At 41.4% G+C, this 19,723-nt stretch overlaps 1 protein-coding gene across 5 annotated transcripts in view; it reads left to right on the top strand.

Annotated features, from left to right (window-relative positions):
* The window catches only part of agap1 (ArfGAP with GTPase domain, ankyrin repeat and PH domain 1), a 234,420-nt gene that overhangs the window by 105,453 nt on the left and 109,244 nt on the right, over nt 1–19,723 (top strand). For 3 of the 5 annotated variants that reach the window (XM_037536619.1, XM_017714940.2, XM_017714942.2), the window contains exons 4-7: nt 2,212–2,226; nt 10,250–10,335; nt 14,133–14,274; nt 18,552–18,686. In XM_037536619.1, the coding sequence (XP_037392516.1) occupies nt 2,212–2,226; nt 10,250–10,335; nt 14,133–14,274; nt 18,552–18,686 (378 nt within the window). The remainder of the gene's footprint in view (nt 1–2,211; nt 2,227–10,249; nt 10,336–14,132; nt 14,275–18,551; nt 18,687–19,723) is intronic. The other 2 variants (XM_017714945.2, XM_037536618.1) reach the window with 1 other exon arrangement.

The raw sequence follows: 19,723 nt of genomic DNA on the forward strand, positions 1-19,723 counted from the left end.
TCTTTTTTTTTTTCTTTTTTTTTTCCCCACCCCAGTTTTGCCCTTTGGGATTTAAAAATAGTCCCAGCTAGTTTTGGTAGCGTAACCCCAAACCCCAAAACCACTTACTAGCGCCGTTCCAAAATTTGACTGGAGCCTCCACAAATGCCAGCATTAGGCCTCTTTGGCTGCTCCTCCGCTTAAAGCAGCAGGGCCCCCCTCGCCGTCCTCTTGTTTTCATTACACGCAGCGCATGAATGGTCACATTCTCATCGAGATATCATCAGAGTGGCAAGGAAGGGTGTGTGTGCACACACGTGTGTGTGTTTATACTAGTAGAGGGAGCACTTCTCCCCGCAGGTCTCTTTCACGACGAGGCCCAGCTATTCTAAAGCCCAGCGCCCGCCTCAGCTACTCAACGTTTACACAACGTTCACGCCGTGCTGGTAGAAGATGCCAAGATTCAAGTGAACCCTTTAGCATGATTATACGCAGCAGCCCCGCCGCGTGAAAAATACTTTTATCACCAGCCAGGATCATTTAAATGTGGCAATGATTTCCTTCCTCTGCACAGCTTGACTGGGTGCAGTTATGTGCTGAACTAGGAATACTGAAGAAGTTTGAACGTCGTGGGGGGGTTTGTAGCTTGAACTTCTCTTTTGTTTCTTCTATTTCATATTTGTCCTTCGCTTCACTTCTTCTCGTTTATTCTTTGCTTTGTTTTTTGTTTATTCTTGCTCTTCGCTTCTCTGCCCTTCTCTGTTCTTTTTTTCTCATCTCTTTTTCTGTTTCTCCTCTTATTTTTTTGCTTTTCGTGACTTCACTTTGCTTCTCTTAGGCTGCGTTTACACAGCAGGTAAAAGTGTCCCAAATCTGACTAAAAATTTTTTATTTTTTTAAAATCTGAATGTGACAATCTGAACAGATCAGCTCCTAAACTGACCCGCAGCGTCAGGCGGCTCATCCAGAGGTAAACAATCACGACTGCCAACGAACGCCAGTCGCTCCCAGAGGATGAGCTTCATCTACACCAGCATCACAGGAGCCACCGTGAAGCTTCACTGACTGACAGCTGGGCTCGTCACCCGGAACGCGTTTCAGTTTACAGTACACAGTGCACATTATTCAGCCACGGTGACTTCTTTGATTCTTTAAACTGTTTTTTCTGACGCTGCAGCCTCGTTCTCCTCTGGCCGTTTCTTGTGAAACCCCTGGGAACGCAGAGTGGTTGCGACGAGTCTCTTCTCATTTTTTGGTACAGAAACACCAGTGTAAATGTTTGAGTCTCAGCAGCGCAAAATTATGATGAATGTCGAGTTGGATTGATGTAAAAGCTGCATGAATTCCAGTCTGGCTGTTCTCAGAGTCGCATCGCCGCAGATCGGATACGTATCGGATTTCAATACCACATATGAAAGCGTCTCAAATCAGAATTGAAAATGTCAGATTCGGTGTTTATCTGTTCACACTGATACACATCTATGTCACATATGAGGAAAAAGATCAGATTTGGGCGCTTTTACCTGCTGTGTGAACAAAGCCTGTGTTTCTTTTCTCTGCTACACTATTCATTTCTTCTCTTCGTTTTGCTTTGGTTCTTTTGTTTTGGCTTTCGTTGCTTTTCTTTGCTCATCAGTTCTTCTGTTCACTTTACTCTTCATTGCCTTTCTTCACTTTTCTTTGCTTTTCTTGGGTTTACTTTCTATTTCATCTCTTCACTTTACTTTCGGTCTCGTCCCCCCCCTCCTGCATGTGATGAGGTGGTATATAAATATATGCTGTTAACCACGGAGGTGCTGCAAAGGTTCACCAGAGCTGTGTGTCAGACTGACTGATGTCCTGAGGGCAGGTTTTGTTTGTTTATTTATTTATTTATTTATTTATTGTTGAACTGGGACAGACACATGTGTTTGATTTGAGGGCCTCTCCCCCCCGATACAGCCGCACATGACCCACAGCCCCTGCAGCGCTGTGCCATTACAGATAAGAATGAATGAATGCTGTGCTTATCAGGCTTTTTTGGTGTATATATCTTAAATGTCTTTCTCCTTCTCTGTTACACACACATACACACACACACACACACACACACACACACACACACACACACACACACACACACACCCTGCTGAGTTTAATTATGCATGTTTAACTGGCCTGTCTCTTGATTTTTTGCTTCTTTTTCTTCTTTTTGTTATTTCTCTCCTCTTTCTGGCTGCACTGTTTTACTAGCTGACGTGGATGCAGGTAACCACTTTCTTTCTCTGCTTCTTTTATCCGCCCTTCTCTCATTCTGTCCATCTCTCTATTATTATGGGGATAATGGATCATTTCGCAGGGAGTGAGCTGGGATTGGTGTGTAACCTTCTTCATGTGACTTAATTAAGTTCCTTCTAAGCGTAAGCAATACAGCAAAATAGCATCACAACATTTGAAGGCATTGTCACAATCGTTAGTTTTTCTGAGGTATGTAAATCAGTAGTAATGACAGGGCGATTGTTAATTTTTGAAATGAGAGAAAAGCAGCAACACTGCACTAACACTGGCGTGTGGTGGTGGTGTGTTAGTGTGTGTTGCGCTGGTACGAGTGGTCAGAGACGACAGCTCATCTGCTGCTGCACAGTTTGTGTTGGTCATCCTCTAGTCCTTCATCAGTGGTCACAGGATGCTGCCCACAGGACGCTGTTGGCTGGATGTTTTGGGTTGGTGGACTATTCTCAGTCCAGCAGCGACACTGAGGTGTTTAAAAACTCCAGCAGCACTGCTGTGTCTGATCCACTCAGACCAGCGCAACACACACTAACACACAGTGTTTCTGCAGTCCTGAGAATGACCCACCACCCAAATAGCACCTGCTCTGTGAGGGTCCATGGGGGTCCTGACCACTGAAGAACAGGGTAACAGAGTATCAGAGAAACAGATGGACTACAGTCTGTAACTGTAGAACTACAAAGTGCAGCTATACAGTAAGTGGAAGCAAGGAGGTGGTCCTAATGTTAGCTATTATATACTTTGCCCAGCTCTACTTGCCTTCTGTAATAGCAAACAGCCCATTAAACCATTTTACCCTCTTTCTGTTCTGCTGAGCTCTCTTTCTCCTTAGAGCTATAGACATCTGACCATTATAGCTCAAACACGGAAGCTCTTTCTGCATGGCTTGCATCTGTCAGATGAACCTTAAAGAAATCGAGCTAAAGTGAAGGAAGTGGCACGCCATCCCCCTCTTCCTCCCTCCGTCTATCTCAGTAGATCTGTTTGTCATCCTCCATTTCACTCACTTCATCATCCGATTACTGTTGGAATAACTGGACTGGATCTCACGGCCTTGGCTGTGTCACTGGGAGACCCCTCGGTGCACTGAACCTGAACAGTGTCGGTGTTTGTGTTCTTGTGTGTTAGTCTGAGATGCAGCAGTGATACAGTAGTGCTGTGTTTGATGGAGCCTCTAAGTGGAGCTCCAGCTCTAAACTAAGCTGAGGTTAACCACATGGAGAGAAAGCAGAATGCATTTAGTGAGAGGGTGTGTGTCTCTACGGCTGCGTTCCCATTTCAAGCCTCCTCGCTTAAGTCAGATTTTTTTGCATAGATCCGATCTCTCTGACTCGATGGTTCAGACTCGTTTAGGTCAGTGGTTCAAATCGGTCATTAATGTGATGAACCGGCCTGAGCTGACCCTCATGAGCTCCTCCTACTCAGTGACGTCACGTGACTGAATCAGTGCATCATCAGCACAAACTAACGAGCAGAACGAGCTTCTCTGAGAAGATCATTAACTCTGATCAGCTCTCAGCTTCATTATTAGAGCCAGACGAAGGAGAAAAAGGTGAGATGAGCTGCTTTTCCACCGTTTACAGGCTTTACCGTCTGTTTGTAGCCATGGTAACGCTGAATGATGGCACTCTCTCTCTTACAGTCTTCTACTTTTTTTTTTTTTTTTTTTTTCCCCCTTTCTTCCCTGTCTCTCTCTATCCCTACTCTTCTCATCCTTTATACTCCTTTCTTTCTGTCTGCCTCTTTTTAAACCCCCGTCCTCCTCTCTCTGTCTTTTGACTTCTCTCTCCCTCCCTCTCTCCTTTCTCTTCTCCACTCCTTATCGTTCTCTCCCTTCTGCTCATTTCTCTTGCTCTTTCTTTTTCCCCTCTCTTTCTTGCTGTCCCTCTTCCTCTCTGCCTATTTCTGCTTCTCCAACTTCTCCATTTCTTTCTCTTGCAACCACATTTCTTTCTTTCTTTTTCTTGCTTTTTCTTTTCTTTCCCTTTCTCCCTCTCTTGCTTTCTTTTGGTCTGTCTGTTCAGTATCGCTCTCTGTCCATTTCTCCTCTTCTCATCCTCATTTTTTCCTCCTTTCTCTTGCTCCCCTTCTTTCTGTCTCCCTCTCTTTAAGTCTCTGTTCCCCTCTCGCTTTCAATCTGTTATTTACACCCCCCCCCCCCCCCCGATATCTCTCTCTCTCTCTCTCTCTCTCTCTCTCTCTCTCTCTCTCTCTCTCTCTCTCTCTCTCTCTCTCTCTCTGCACTGCACTGTAATGGTGTTATAAATAACTGGCTGAGGGTTCTGCCTTTTTGCTGTTGGCTCTTCTGAATCCGCTTCCTCTTCCCTCGCGGTACCAAAACGGCCAAACGTGTCATTATGGAGAAGCGGCTGGCTGCTCCAGCCTGGTCGTCCCGCCTCTATCACAGCGACAGTCTAACACCACACACACAGACACACACACACACAGAGTCAAACAGACAACCAGGCATTCACTGTATCGAAACATTCACAGCTAGTCCTCATTTTCACAGCTGTCAGGAATCAGCCACCATGGCTTTTAATGAGTGGAGAACATAAGAGCTTTCAATCTGGAGAATGTCTCAACATTCAGAGAAGCAGCAGCAGCAGATAAAGCACCATCAGCAGAAACCATGCCAACATGCTCCCTTTGTGGCGTTAAAGTGAGTCAAATAGTGCTCCAGTTGTGCCAAATGTCCTCAAGCACATACATATATTTACATATGTGCCTCCAATATAATTATTTTGTTTGAAAAGGAAAAATGTTCCCGACTTTAATTAAATTAATGAAGTGGGGAATTTGTAAGTTATTTTGGATAACGTTAAAAAAACAGTTCGCACAGTATAAAGGCCAGCTGATGTTTTTGATATGATACGACATTAAAGATTCAGAAACAGAATAAACAATGGGTTCACTCAGTGTAGAACCACTTTTAATGTTGAACGTAACGTTCCTGACTGATCTTGAACAAAATACAAAATAGAGGTTAATTTGCTTTCTGTTTCGCAGTCCGTTCGCAGTCCATTCGCAGTCTTAAAGTTACAGGAAGCTGTTTGACCAAGCAGTTTTGTTTATATTGATGATGAACAGTCCAAACATTCACACTAATGAAATTTGAGTGTTATTGAAGCAGTAAGTTGCTCAAACATGTAGCTGTAAAACAGAAGAGTGCTGTCAGTGAGTTCCCTGTTTAAAAATGCATCGACATGCCAGCTGAGTAAATGGCTTCTTACATCAAGACACGTCACGTGAGAGTGTCTCATTGCTGTTGTCTAATTATATGATTACTGAAAGAAACTAGCTCAGGCACCAAAAAATCAGATGCATAATTCAGGAGTTTGGAGGTTACACAAATAATAAGCTGTGGACCTGGGCATATTTTGGTTTTTCCATCTGAATTTATGTGACCAAATCGTAAGGCACATTATTCAGTAACTGCGTGAAATAAATGTACATTTTTATTTATTTATTTAAAAAAAAAAATCCTCTCAAATGAATAAAAAACATGTTTTATGATCTACACAAAATCTCAGATGTTTGTCTCTCTTTGTGTTGTTCTCTAAAAGTGATGTTTCCAGAGCAGATCACTGAAGAGACGCCGTCTGTTTATAGTTTAGAGCCCAGATTTGGGGAAAAACGGGTCGACTTTCAGTAGAAAAACAAAGTTCAGCTTCTTTTATTATAAGGGTTTAAAATGACGTCACCGTCTATTAGACTGTAATATGTTTTCAATGTAACCAATTAAGAAAAAAAGAAAACTATTAAAATTTTTTTTATTTCTTTCTTTTTTTTTCCCCGTGGGCTACTATGCTTTGTAGATATAAACAGATGGGCCTTGGGGTGGAAATGGTTGAGATCCCTTGACCTAAAACATATTTGTAAAAATCCATTTGTTGTAGTTGAGGGCATGCGAGCCGTTGTAAGGTAGCATAGTTCCCAAAGAAAAGAAAAAAAAACAGGTTTTCTTTTCATTTTTAACATTTCAGCTTTAATATCATCAACAATCCATCTAAAAACTCTGAAGATGCGAAAGTGCACTGGTTTTAGATGGTAAATAAAACGGCTGTATTTGTGTTGTAGACACTGTGACCCCTGGTTCCCATCACCACCACTGTAAAGAAATAAAGTCTCTCTACTAAACACCATCTCGCAGCATTCGGAAGTCTGTAAAATTCCTCTTTAAGCCACTGTGATTAGTATTGCAGGCATCCTTCCTTCCATCCTTGTCATTAGGGATTTGGTCTTTTTCCTCCTAAAGCTTCCCTGTGTTGCTCATCCTCTTTCATAGTCCAAAGATTGAACAGCTGGAGGTCAGAAGTGCAAGGTCAGTGGTCAGCATGTCTTCTCCACTGCAGTTCCCCAGCATCCTGAGCCCAGCTTGGGCCACAGACGAGAGTGAGGCTTTTCTTCCACGTTTTCCAGCAGGACTTTTTCTTTTGACTCAAGATAATTAGCACTGTTTAGCTTTGTGCAGGCTAAGACCCTTTGACCGTTCCGCTGACCACCTCTTACACACACACTGGCACTCAAACCACACACAGGAATCCCCTCCAATCCTCTTAGCCTTTATTAAATGAACCGCCGTTTGCCCTCAGCTTAACCTCTGTGAGCGACATGACGTCTTCCACTTTCTCTTTCATTGTCAACTCACTCTGCGCTTTCATCTGACCCTCCAGTGTCATCTCTCTCAGGTGGACTGGTTTAGAGGTCAAACTGGGCCAACTGCCCTTTCCTTCAGGTCAGCCCAGCAGAGGACAGATAGAACAAAGTAATCACCAGACTTTCCCCTGGGCTTAATTAGTTCTGTGTACTGTGAATATCAGGTTGTTTGATGAGGTATTTGCAGAGGAAGCTTATTAATGTAATGATTGATTGATTAACCCAAAGGTAAAAATGCCTAACTGGCAATTTTTCAACTGTAGTTACTCAAGCCAGATGTTGTTAGTAGGGACACCAATGATATCAGAATCATATCGGTATCAGCAGGTCATTTCTTTTAAAAAATGCATCATTGCCAACAAATTTGGCTTGAAATTTTTCAAGCAGGGGTTTGATGTATGTAGGTGTCACTAGTCTTCTGAAGTATCTGAATATTTTAATTGCTAATCCAAGTAGATTTAGTCCCAAATTCTATGTAAATGCTTATATATATATATATCGGAATCATAAATTAAAAATATCAAATACCCACACATTCCCATAACTCCTAGTTTTTAGTCATAACAGGTTAAATAAATAGTTTACTGTCAATTTCTGAATAATCAAATGGTTGAGATGTAAAACTAAGTCATTTGGAGTGGTTTGATTCATTGAGAGACTTGCTGACTTATTTCTTTACAATGGTGGTGATGAGAACCAGAAAGCCAGAAGTCACAGCGTTTTATTTACTATCCATTGTCAACCTTCATATGTTTTCTGAGTTTCTAGAGGCGTAAAGGTTTTATTTGGGGACTGTTTTAACAACATACTGTACCTCATTATGAAAAAATACATTTTAGACCAAAATCTTACCTCAGAGGTACTGTATGTTTCAAAAGGTAGCTTTTAAACACCTCAGATCGTATCATAAACATAATGCTGCATGCTTATAATTCACTGCTGAAAGCCAAAAATCTGCGACGCTCTTTGTGTTGTTCTCTAAAAGTGATGTTTCCAGAGCAGATCACTGAAGAGACGCCGTCTGTTTATAGTTTAGAGCCCAGATTTGGGGAAAAACGGGTCGACTTTCAGTAGAAAAACAAAGTTCAGCTTCTTTTATTATAAGGGTTTAAAATGACATCACCGTCTATTAGACTGGAGAGAAGAGCTACAGCCTCACACGACGCCCAGCTTCTGAATGGAGCTTATGGAATATGAACGTTATGAAGAACTACTTGTGGAACTACTGGTGGTTCTAATGAGTTAGAGGTTAAACAAAATAGTGCACTGTCTGAAAAAAGCGTGGCACTTTCAACGAGAAAGGAAGCATTGTTCATATTTTATATAGTGACAGAAAACGTAGCAGCACTCTTTCTGATTCTTCATGCTGAAATTGATAATTTTACTGTTGCCATTGGGGATGTGAGCAGTTTTTTGTTTTATTTTAATTAATTCATTAACATTTTTCCCCTTGGGGCCCATCAGGTTGAGGTTAAAGCACACCAAAAGCAAAAAAGTTAAAATATTCATTTTTTTTAGTCACAATATTGATATATTGAGTGGCCTTCTGCCTGCACACCCCGGATAATCTTTACAGTACTACATATCTTGTGCTGCTGTAAGATTAGGACTTATTTACTGCCATTATCGCGCCCTCCTCAGTGAGCCCCAAGGCTGTTTTTATCACTATTTAGAGCCACAGTGCTGATGTATAAACAGCTTTTGGCTTGCATGGTCAAATCAAAACTACTGCAGAGACAAAAGGAGCTGATCCAAGGTCACCCAGAATTGCTTGATTTAAAGTTTCTGCTTAAAAGTGCTGCTTCTGTAGTGTTGATTCATTCAGTTGCGTTATTAAGTAGTTATCAAATGTTTATTGAAAAACCTTTGAACTTCTGTGCAATTATTTACCGTACAGAAAGGTCTAATTAAGATTTCAGCTGATCTGCTGGCTGTCTAAGCCAGGCCATTATCTTAGCTTTAACATTAGCTCACATCAGCAGAGCTGGCTTATGAGGTAGCCTGGCCACTTCCTATTTCCCCCATTATATCAAAAACAGGACTGCAAAGCTAGTCCTGTAGGGGGCGCCCATGAGGGGGTTCTCAATGAATGGGAGTGAATGGAGCTCAATGGCCACAAACGAAAAGTTAAAATTGTTTCTAATCACTCGCATAGAACTTTAATTTTAGAGAGTAGAACCAAAAAAGCTAAGAAAACTCACCAGAATGTCCAGCAAACGGGTTTTGGGCAGAAGAATGCTGGCGTTACTGCTTCTGTGTGCTGATTGGTCGGTGAGCGGAGCATCTCATTGGCTATTTGCACTGATTGGTGCCGTTTTAAACTCCTATAACTCGAGTTTAAAAGCTCTTAAAGATGTAATAGCAGTGTTAAAATGTTTTATGCTGCTCTGTGGGGTTCAGGAAATGATCGTATTCTTTTACATTAAAAATGTTTCAGCGTTTATAAACTCATTTTGCTCAGATGCTCCATCTTTACCCATTCATTTTGGGCTCGCTCGGGAGCGCCCTCTAGTGTTTGAGAAACCCGGAATACATCACCAAGTGGGAATTCTCCTTTCTACAAGTTCTCAGACTTTAGCAAATAGCTGGCTAACAGGCATTCGGTTCAAAAACATATAAGCCACAGTTTTATGTTTAATGAAATGCTGTCATGCATGTTACCAAAGCCAAAAAACTCTGAATGAAAATAATTTTAGATAAACTTTTAGTTAGTTAGCCGGCAAGCTGATTGGTTTTTTTGCAAAGTTCAGTTTTTTAATACTCTGTTATGGTTATTTAAATGAAAAGAGCTGAAGACTTTATCAGAAATGACATGAATTAAAGCTCTGTGGTTTCTGTATGGTCAGGAAAGGACCAGGTCAGTGCTGTAACCCTGGTCAGCAGCGCTGCTCTTTCCTCCCTGGTTGGCACACTCATGTGTTATTGCTACAGATGTACTTCTATGCTGATACTCTCTGCCAGCACCAGTCAGAATTGGCCCCGTATAGGAGGATGAACTGTGTACTTGCTTCCCTGCATTCAGCCAAGAGGTTGTTTATACATCCGCATTTAGGAGGATATCTCCGCTGTGAGAGGGGAAAGCTGAGCCATACATAGAATCTTAACCGTCTTAGAATTAAGACGCTGCCTCTAAGCCCCGTGGCGTAATTCATCTGATATGTATAATGGAAGTTTTACCTTTTTATAGTGAGTATTGTGTATGAAACCGCCATGAACACGTTCACTCCATCCATCTCCATGTCACCCTTTGTGGTCCACCACTCACCATCCGTTCTAACGGTCATCTTTAAACATGTCTTGACACTTTCCTTGTGATTAACTGGCTGCCTCTGTCCTGTAGGTGGACGCTTTAAAAAGGAGATAGTAGTGGACGGGCAGAGTTACCTGCTTCTTATCAGGGATGAAGGGGGCCCTCCAGAGGCACAGGTGAGTATTACACACACATACACTGCATTCATTAGATGCCCAACAGTGCACAGCAACATTTAGTGACCACTAATCATTTGTTTAATGTTCAGCCAAAATTATATGCTTATGCAAATAAGGGGGGAAAACAAAGAAATAGATTTATAAGAAGAAATAGAGAAAATAGGATTTATTTGAATGCATTAGTGCCCAGTCTTCAGTTAATTGTTTACAGTGCTTGTATTTGAAATACTATAATCAATATTTGGGGGTTTGTTACATCACATTTCATCACAGGAACACAGAAAAATGAGCAAGCTTAGACATTCAGAATTTACATTTTAACATGACTGTAAAATGTCACCGTTTCACGAGTGTGTGTGTGTGTGTGTGTGTGTTTTTATATATATATATATATATATATATATATATATATATATATATATATGTATATATATATATATGTATATATATATATATATATATATATATATATATATATATATATATATATATATGTATGTATATATATGTATGTATGTATATTGACACGGGTATATAGTATGTATATTATGCTTTGCTACTGTGAAACACGAGTGCCTGAATGGCTCAGCTTTTCCGTTAACAAAGCTTCTCTAGTTGATTTTCGCTAAATCCAGAAACGGTGAAAGCATCTCCAACTAAGGCTACGTTTACATTACAAGCCTTATTATTCAAATCTGATTTTTTGCTCAAGTCCGATCTCTGACTCGACGGTTCAGACTCGTTTAGGTCAGTGATTCAAATCTGTCATTAATGTGATGAACCGGCCTGAAATGACCCTCATGAGCTCCTCCTACTCAGTGACGTCACGTGACTGAATCACTGCATCATCAGCACAAACTAACGAGCAGAATGAGCTTCGCTGAGAAGATCATTAACTCTGATCAGCTCTCAGCTTCATTATTAGAGCCAGACGGAGGAGAAAAAGGTGAGATGAGCTGCTTTTCCACCGTTTACAGGCTTTAACGTCTGTTCGGCGCTGCGTCCATGGTAACGCTGAATGATGTGCAGTGGAGAAAAACACATGAATTCCGATCTGAGCGTCACGTTAGGGTCACAAGGCCATGAATCAGATACGTTTCCATTTTTGAATAGTAAAACATGAAGCCGGCAGCCCTACTAATTTTGGACAAGGCTGTTTTGCCTTGACCTGTTAGACCACCAAAACAGTCACCATCAGACAACCAGTAGATAAAGCTTTCATCTTTAAGAGATCAGTCAAGCTCCGCTCTTGCTTCAGAGCTTTTACTGAGACGAGTGAACTTGCAAACGAAATAAAAAAGCTGTTGGTGTTCTTAGAAGAGTCCAGATCTCATCACTGAATGTATTTGGGGTTACTTGGATCAAGAGAGGCACAAAAAAAAAAACAAACCAAACCTTGAAGACTGAACTTTAGAGAGAAATATCAGCGCAGATTTCTTTGAAAATCTAAAGGCGCTTGTTGCAGGAAACATTTAAGCTGTGATACAAAGTGTGGATGCACTGAAAATTATATTTCGTTGTTGAGGTTTCTGTGTAATGTTTTCTGCTTATTTTCCCTTTGCTGAAAAATAACCATCAGTCTCAGTATATCTGATATTGTACTTGAAGGGGACCTCCATCGATTTTTTGCAAATTTAATCAATCATTTAATGGTTTAGATGTAAACAGAATACTTGAGTAGTCTAGTGTGAAATTCAGAGTTGAAAGTGTTCATCATTGTAGTGCTGGGAACCAAACGGCGGCCGTATGTCTATATTACAAATATCACCATTTTATCTGCTAAGCAAAGTGACCAGTGAGTTTACATGTGTCTTAATGTGTTTTAATGGTAAAATACAGCAAAATTAAATTTTCATTGGGTAATATTTTTTCTTTGCAATGTCCTGCATGTACCTCTCTGTCCTGAACACCTTTTGGGAAACGGTCTGACTGCAGAGCCGCAAATTTACACAGCAGCAGTTTCACTCCAGCAGGAACTGGAGCCCATTATAGAAACGTTTGTGAATTAGTCGCCACTGTTCGTATATCTCTGTTAGTGTTTAGCTTACAGCACAGTGTCTGATGTGGGCCACGCAAGAAAACACACTGCCTCGCTGTCTTGCCCCGTGAACTGGTGAGGAGTGTAGTGAGTAGTTCGCTGTTGAGACCAGCGCTTTCCTTTCACCCTGGGCTGCTCTGCGTCGGGTTCTCTCTCTTTTGTCCCCCTCTCTCTCTCTCTCTCTCTCTCTCTCTCTCTCTCTCTCTCTCTCTCTCTCTCTCTCTCTCTCTCTCTCTCTCTCTCTATCTATCTATCTCTCTCGTCTCTCTTTTCTCTCTCTCTCTTTGTGTTTTGTCTCTCTCTCTCTTTTGTCTCTCCCTTTCTCTCTTTTGTCCCCCCCCTCTCTCTCTCTCTCTCTCTCTCTCTCTATCTATCTATCTATCTATCTATCTATCTATCTATCTATCTCTCTCGTCTCTCTTTTCTCTCTCTCTCTTTGTGTTTTGTCTCTCTCTCTCTCTTTTGTCTCTCCCTTTCTCTCTTTTGTCCCCCTCTCTTTCTCTCTCTCTCTCTCTCTCTCTCTCTCTCTCTGTTTTGTCTCTCTGTTTTGTCGCTCCCTCTCTTTCTCTCTCTATCTCTTTTGTCTCTCTCTCTCTTTTGCCCCCCCCCTCTCCTTCTTTCTCTCTCTCTCTTTTGTCCCTCTCTCTCTCTCTCTCTCTCTCTCTCTCTCTCTCTCGCTCTCGCTCTCGCTCTCGCTCTCTTTTGTCCCCCCCTCTCTCTTTCTCTTGTCCCCCCCTCTCTCCCTTTCTCTTTCTCTTTTGTCCCCCCGTCTCTCTCCCTCTTTCTCTTTCTCTCTCTCTCTCTCTCTTTTGTCCCTTTCTCTCTCTTTTGTCCCTCTCTCCCTCTCTCTCTTTTGTCCCTCTCTCTCGCTCTCTCGCTCTCTTCTTTAAACTGCTGCGACCCCTTTGTGTTTTCTGGTTGAAATTGATATGGATCTACAACATTTTGGGAACAGACCTCCTTGAAGTCCTCCGCATATTTGGCCGTCTTCCAAAACAGGTAAGAAAGCCTGTAAAAATAAACTGTAAACAAGAGCTGCGTTGAACGGCTGCAGCTACAGGCGAGTAACTACAAAAGCGCATTAGCTTGCGCGCATTAATCTCAGTTGAGATGCGGTTTTGAGAGGAATCACGGAAGTAATCCTGGAGTAAATGGTGAACACTTTTGAGTCTGAATTTCTCTGGAAAAGCGCATTTCCCTTTAAGGCTTAAAGAGCATTTGATAACATCTAACAAGCAGATATGTTTGTATTCTGTGTTTGAACAACCAGTCAGTGCTTTAGCAAACCGTTCCATTGTGTCAGTGCAGTGAAGCCCATGAATTTTGATTGAATAAAGAGGAATAAATCTAATTTGGACTTTTGACGGTGCTGTATAAACATGGCTTTAAACGCCGTGCTTTGCCGTGGTTCGTCCGTTTGGAATGCGCTGCCTTGATCAGTTGGACTTCACAGTAAGGCCGCAGTATAGTGATGTAATGTGGTTCGCACGGGGTCGGTGACATCTGTTTACACAAATAAGATCGCCAGTGCTCTTCTGCCAATAAGCACAGGAAATCCCACGTACTTTGTACTGCAGGTCTCTCAGGAATGCTAACATTGAAAGGCTGTTTTATTTTATTTAAACAGGAATTCTGATCTCTCTCTCTCTCTCTCTCTCTCTCCTGCGCCCTCTCTCTCTCTCTCTCTCTCTCTCTCTGTCTCTCTCTCTCTCTCTCTCTCTCTCCTGCGCACTCTCTCCCTCTCTCCCTCTCTCAGTTTGCGCTGTGGGTGGATGCGGTAATCTTCGTCTTCAGTCTGGAGGATGAGATCAGCTTTCAGACGGTGTATCACTACTACAGCCGCATGGCCAACTACCGCAACACTGCTGACGTGCCCCTTGTGCTTGTGGGAACTCAGGGTGAGTTTGGGTCCAAAGCATGCTGGGAAATGAATATGTGCCATTTGGATCTTTACTTTGTTTTATTACAAAATGCTCACAGCTAGGCTGAAGTCTTCTTAACTGCCTTTCGCCCAAGCCCAGGAACTGGGTCATGGACATTCTTGTTTTGCCTCCAGTTTCTGATCCCACTCATAAAATGAAAGAGTGTAATGTTGCTTGCTGACAAACCCAGTAAGTAAGACCTTGAAAATACAGGCTTAGCAGAAATGTGCTTTCACTGTGGATGGCTGACCTCCACATCATGTTCATGACATAACGTATTCGTGTGTTTTTTCAGATTCAGACGTTTTATGTGAAATATTATATACTTGGTTTCTGAACAGCAAGCTAGATAATTCAGTTACTTCTTTTTTTCTGCAATCCACAATCTACGTTCAGGTCAGTGTAGAGTCATCTGCAAAGGTTGGGGCACTCCTGGTCTAATTTATTGATGCTCTAAGTGAAAATGAATACAAATTAACCTATTCTGTACAGAGAACAGACTTAATCAGTTCTACACCGTGAGGAATGAAGGTTCTGTTCAGGAACATTTCTCATTCATCGAGGTACAAACAGTGTAGATGTTCCCTCAAAGCTCCAGCAGTGGGTTTAAGGTCTGATTGCGGAGCTTAAATCAGGTCCTCCAGGTGAAAAGTTGGTATTTGTTCCTTTTCATAACCGAATGTTTTAAAACAGAGCAGTAGAGTAAAAGCCTGGAGGCGAGGCAGGGTGTGTGGAGTCAGTCCAGCTTAGAACAGGTCATTTCAGTGGATTATGGTTCAGTTATTGGTGTTGGTTCCACCCCAGTGATGAGGGGCACTGCCCCAGTGAGTTTAGTACCCGTTTCTGTGAGTGTAGTGCACAATTGCTGTACATAAACATATTGTGGGGGGAAATACGTAAAAGTGGCCTGTGCAACAGTTAAAGCACATTTTATAATTTTATTTTTGTAATTTATTAAACTTGGCAAATAAACAGAAATTGTGCACTGAAATTTGCTGAAAAATGTCGTGTCTTGGCTTATTTTCACTTGGAAAAATCAATGAAACGTGTAACGTGACCAGGGATGTTCAAACATCAGCATACGACTGTAAAATTAGAATATTTTTCTTTGTTTTCTGTGTATTTTCTGTTAATGATTCTTTACTAGTCCCTCAGATAATGTTAGTTAATTCAGGCCTTGGCCCACAAAGCATCATCAATATAATACATATTGCCCCGTTCACAAGCTCAAGGTTGCAACATAATAAACATAATAAATATTTTATTGAGTGAAATTTGCAGGGACATTTCCACATTAATGAACATTTCTGTAAATGTGCCAGTACAGCCAGCTTGGCTTCTTTTTAACTGTTTTTAATGCAGCTGATTGAGCATATTTACTGTAATTGACATGCTTTGCTGACTTGGTAGCAGTTCTTCATTGACTATGATCACTGTTAGAAATGAAGGTACCATGCAGGTACATGATTTGTTCATCAAGGTACAAACAATGTAAATGTACCCTCAAAGGTGCAACAGTGGTTTTAAGGTCCAATTGTGTACCTTAAATACGTTTTTCCTAGTGAAAAAGTAGACGTTTGCATCTTTTCATAAACTATTGTTTTAAAGCAGAACAATAAAATAAAAAGCCTGGAGTTGAGACGGGGTGTGTGGAGCCAGTACTACTTAGAAAATAGAAATTCAATGGATTATGGTTCAGTTATGTTCCCTGACTAAAGGTACTGAGATGGACCCCTGAGGGTCCCACCACAGTGACGAGAAACGTACTGCCCACTTTTTTCTGAGTGATTAGTGTCTCAAAATTTCAGCGTATGCGGCTTGTTGAGAAATCGTCATTCAGAATGTTTTGATGAAAAAATCTATATTATAGGGGAACCTAACAAGTCTGAATTGCGCTCAGTGACAAAAGAACCCAGGTTCAAAAGCGTTTAAAGCTTCTGAAAACCTGCACACAGAAAGTTATGTACAACGGTGACGCATACAGTGTGTCTGAAAAGTAGCATGCACCAACCACCTCTGTGAAATGCATGCATGAAAAGTGGTATATAAAGAAAATGTATGCATTTAACACCGTGTTAGGAATATTAGAATTACATATAAAAGGATGTATTGTCCGAGGAACGTATCACTTTTCCCTAGAACGGAAAAACATGACGTTATTTGCTTCTCAATGAGCAAATTATGCTGTAATTTTGAAATCTGTGATATTTCCTTTCTTTTAGTAGTGCGGTTTCACCCAGTTATTCCTGCCCAATGCTGCGATCTGCTCCTGTGTCTGATGCTGTAGCTCCATCTGTAGGCTGAATTGCAGTACTGCAGGTTCTCGCCATATTGTGGGACACTGTAATGCAGCATCAGTTCAAATTAATTAGAATCTATTTAGAATTAAATGGAATTTCCTGAGGTCGTTTAATTTAATTACTGAAGTCTTTTTAGACACTCCAGATTGTGGGTAATATTTTTACTTTAGTAATAGTCGCCCCCCCCCCCAGCTGTATATTAGGATTACATTTTCTCTTCGCTGTGCGATAAAGTGCGAACCTCACCTGCATGACTCGAACTAATTAATCATAATAAATTACTTCACCTGCTTTCCCCCTTTTCTGTAGTTTAATATTTCATACTACTGGTCAAACCTTATCCTGCGTTTATATTGCTTGTGTTATTATTTTGCAATCCGGTGTCGACCAGAGGAGGAATGAGTCTTGAGCTACATTTACATTACGTTTACTCGCTGCTCGAATCCTATTTTTTGCTCAGATCCGATCTCTCTGACTGAATGCTTCACACTGGTTTAGGTCAGTGATTCAAATCTGTCATTAATGTCATGAACCGGCCTGAGCTGACCCTCATGAGCTCCTCCTACTCAGTGACGTCACGTGACTGAATCACTGCATCATCAGCACAAACTAACGAGCAGAACGAGCTTCGCTGAGAAGATCATTAACTCTGATCAGCTCTCAGCTTCGTTATTAGAGCCAGACGGAGGAGAAAAAAGTGAGACGAGCTGCTTTTCCACCGTTTACAGGATTTAACGTCTGTTCGGCGCCGTTGCCATGGTAACGCTATATGATGGTCACACGCAGTGGAGAGAAAACACATGAATTCCGATCTGAGCGTCACATGAAGGTCGCATGGCCACGAATCGGATACGTATCCGTTCTAGGACCACATATGAAAGTGGTTCAGGTCGGATCTGAAAAGATCAGATTTGTGTCCATACAGCCCTGAAAACATCAGATCCGGATGGGATCTGGGACACTTCAGGCTGGTAATGTGCACTTAGCCTCGGTTCTTCTCAAGGTTTCTTCCTCCTGCTCTTAGGGAGGTTTTACTTGCCACTGACGCCGTTGGCGACGCTCATGGGGGATTGGACCCGGATTTTTCTGTAAAGCTGCTTTGAGACAACTTCTGTTGGAAAAAAAATAAAAATTAATTAAAAATAAACTTTAACTTAAACTTTGGTTAGAGTGCCATTCACAAAACCATCGTCATTCAGAGTGATTTAATGTAAAATGGTCTGTTCTAGAAAAACTTCAGGATTCAGAATCGTTTACTGGCGTGTTTATTACCTGTAAACGCTACCTTGCAGAAAGGTATTACGTTACTTGGCTTGAGACATCGTTTTTAGAAATCCGTCGTATTGGATATGCATGCAGGGTGTTGTAGGCAAAATAGTAATTTTTCTGATATCAACCTTAAAATAAAAAATAAAAAAGCTGTATTTGCGCTTTAAACATTGACACCTTGTTGCTTTCACCACCATTGTGAACAATTGGGAATTGAATTCCATCGGAATGCTGTGTAGTGTTTCTCTACAATGCACTACTTCACATCAGACCACTCTGAATGGCTTTGTTTACATTTCAGCGATTGGGTCATGCAGAAATGTTGAAATGTCGGTGGTCTTTTTAGCCCACCTTTGTGCAGAAAGCTGCAGAGCTGCATTTGGGATATTAATATTGTCTTGTCAAGGTTTTATTGTCATTCCATATTTGTACAGGTACACAGTGGAGTGAAATTACGTTCCTCCAGGAACATCACGGAGCAACAAGGAACACAAAGTATAAAGTGCAGACAAACAAAATTAAACTAGAAACAATAAATAAACAGACATTAGACACAGTAAACAGACAGGACAGTGCAGCACCGGCACAGCACTATAATAAAATAAAATACTATACAATAAAATGTGTTTAACATGGAGCTGTAAAGGCTTGTGTTGAACTGTTGTCCTGGTTTCTTGTCTGCAGATGCCATCAGTGCAGCTAATCCTCGCGTTATTGATGACGCTCGAGCACGCAAACTCTCTAATGAGCTGAAGAGATGCACGTACTATGAGACCTGCGCCACCTACGGCCTCAACGTTGAACGCGTCTTTCAGGATGGTAAGTGTTTTTTTTGTTTTTTTTTCCCTCACTATCAGGCCGGAGTGCATTTGCAAACACTTTCTTGCACATTTTATTTCACTCATTTTTTATGTTTTTTTTTTTTTTATACCTCCATCTGATCTGTGTTTAGGAACACAAAGCCTTTTTGTTTGTATTACGTGTTACGTAAAGTATCATCTGTTATGTAATCTGCTTATTCAGGAGTGGATTTTCGGGAAAGTCATTGTGTAACACTGGAACAAACAAAGCTTGCTGTCATGCATCCAGCAGATTTCGTCTCAGATTCAGCTAAATAATAAAAATAAATAAATCAAATGCCCACCACACTGTTCAGAACAGTTTCCTCCACAGCAGAGCATTGCTAAGGGCTGGTTAGGTGTCTTGCTGTGCGCTGATTGGACCATTTAAGCAGGAAACCTCAGAGACCAAGGTGACTTTTTTCTGTGGAATCGGCCGGCCAGCGAAGCTCTGAATCAGGCTTTAATCGCGTGTTAAATGGTCCATCTCGCCTCAGCTGAGCTGCTCTTCAGTCCTCCCAGCTCGTTGTTGTGTCTTAAAATTTAACTGTTTATCAGCAGCCACTGATTTCTTCTTTCTGTTGTCCAGATTTGTTTTCTAACTTATTTATGAATGCTATGGAAGATCGATGTCCTGGCCGGATGTAATTGTACAGGGTGCTGTCCCATTACTCTTTACAGTCTGTCCACTAGGGGGCACTCATTGTTAACAAATGAATGTAATTTTTTTTTTTAGTACTCGAGACTGCTCCAGTGGTCACCAGTGGTTTTAGTTGATCGGGCACTTTGTTAGTACCGTTGTAGCAGATTAGGGCTTGAATTAAACTCTGGATGATCTTTGGTGACCGTTATAACTGAGGTAAGATATCAGTGGAGGATGTTGTTGTAGCTTGAAACAGTGTTTCATCTTAGGTTTGTTTTGGCAGGTCCATGTAATATTGATCAAGGGGCAATTTGCCCTAAATATGACACGTTAATAAGCAGCATTTAATAAAACATTTTCAGTGCTGCGTGTTG

The sequence above is a fragment of the Pygocentrus nattereri genome, chromosome 30 (assembly GCF_015220715.1).
Source record: "Pygocentrus nattereri isolate fPygNat1 chromosome 30, fPygNat1.pri, whole genome shotgun sequence".
NCBI classification, from domain to species: domain Eukaryota; kingdom Metazoa; phylum Chordata; class Actinopteri; order Characiformes; family Serrasalmidae; genus Pygocentrus; species Pygocentrus nattereri.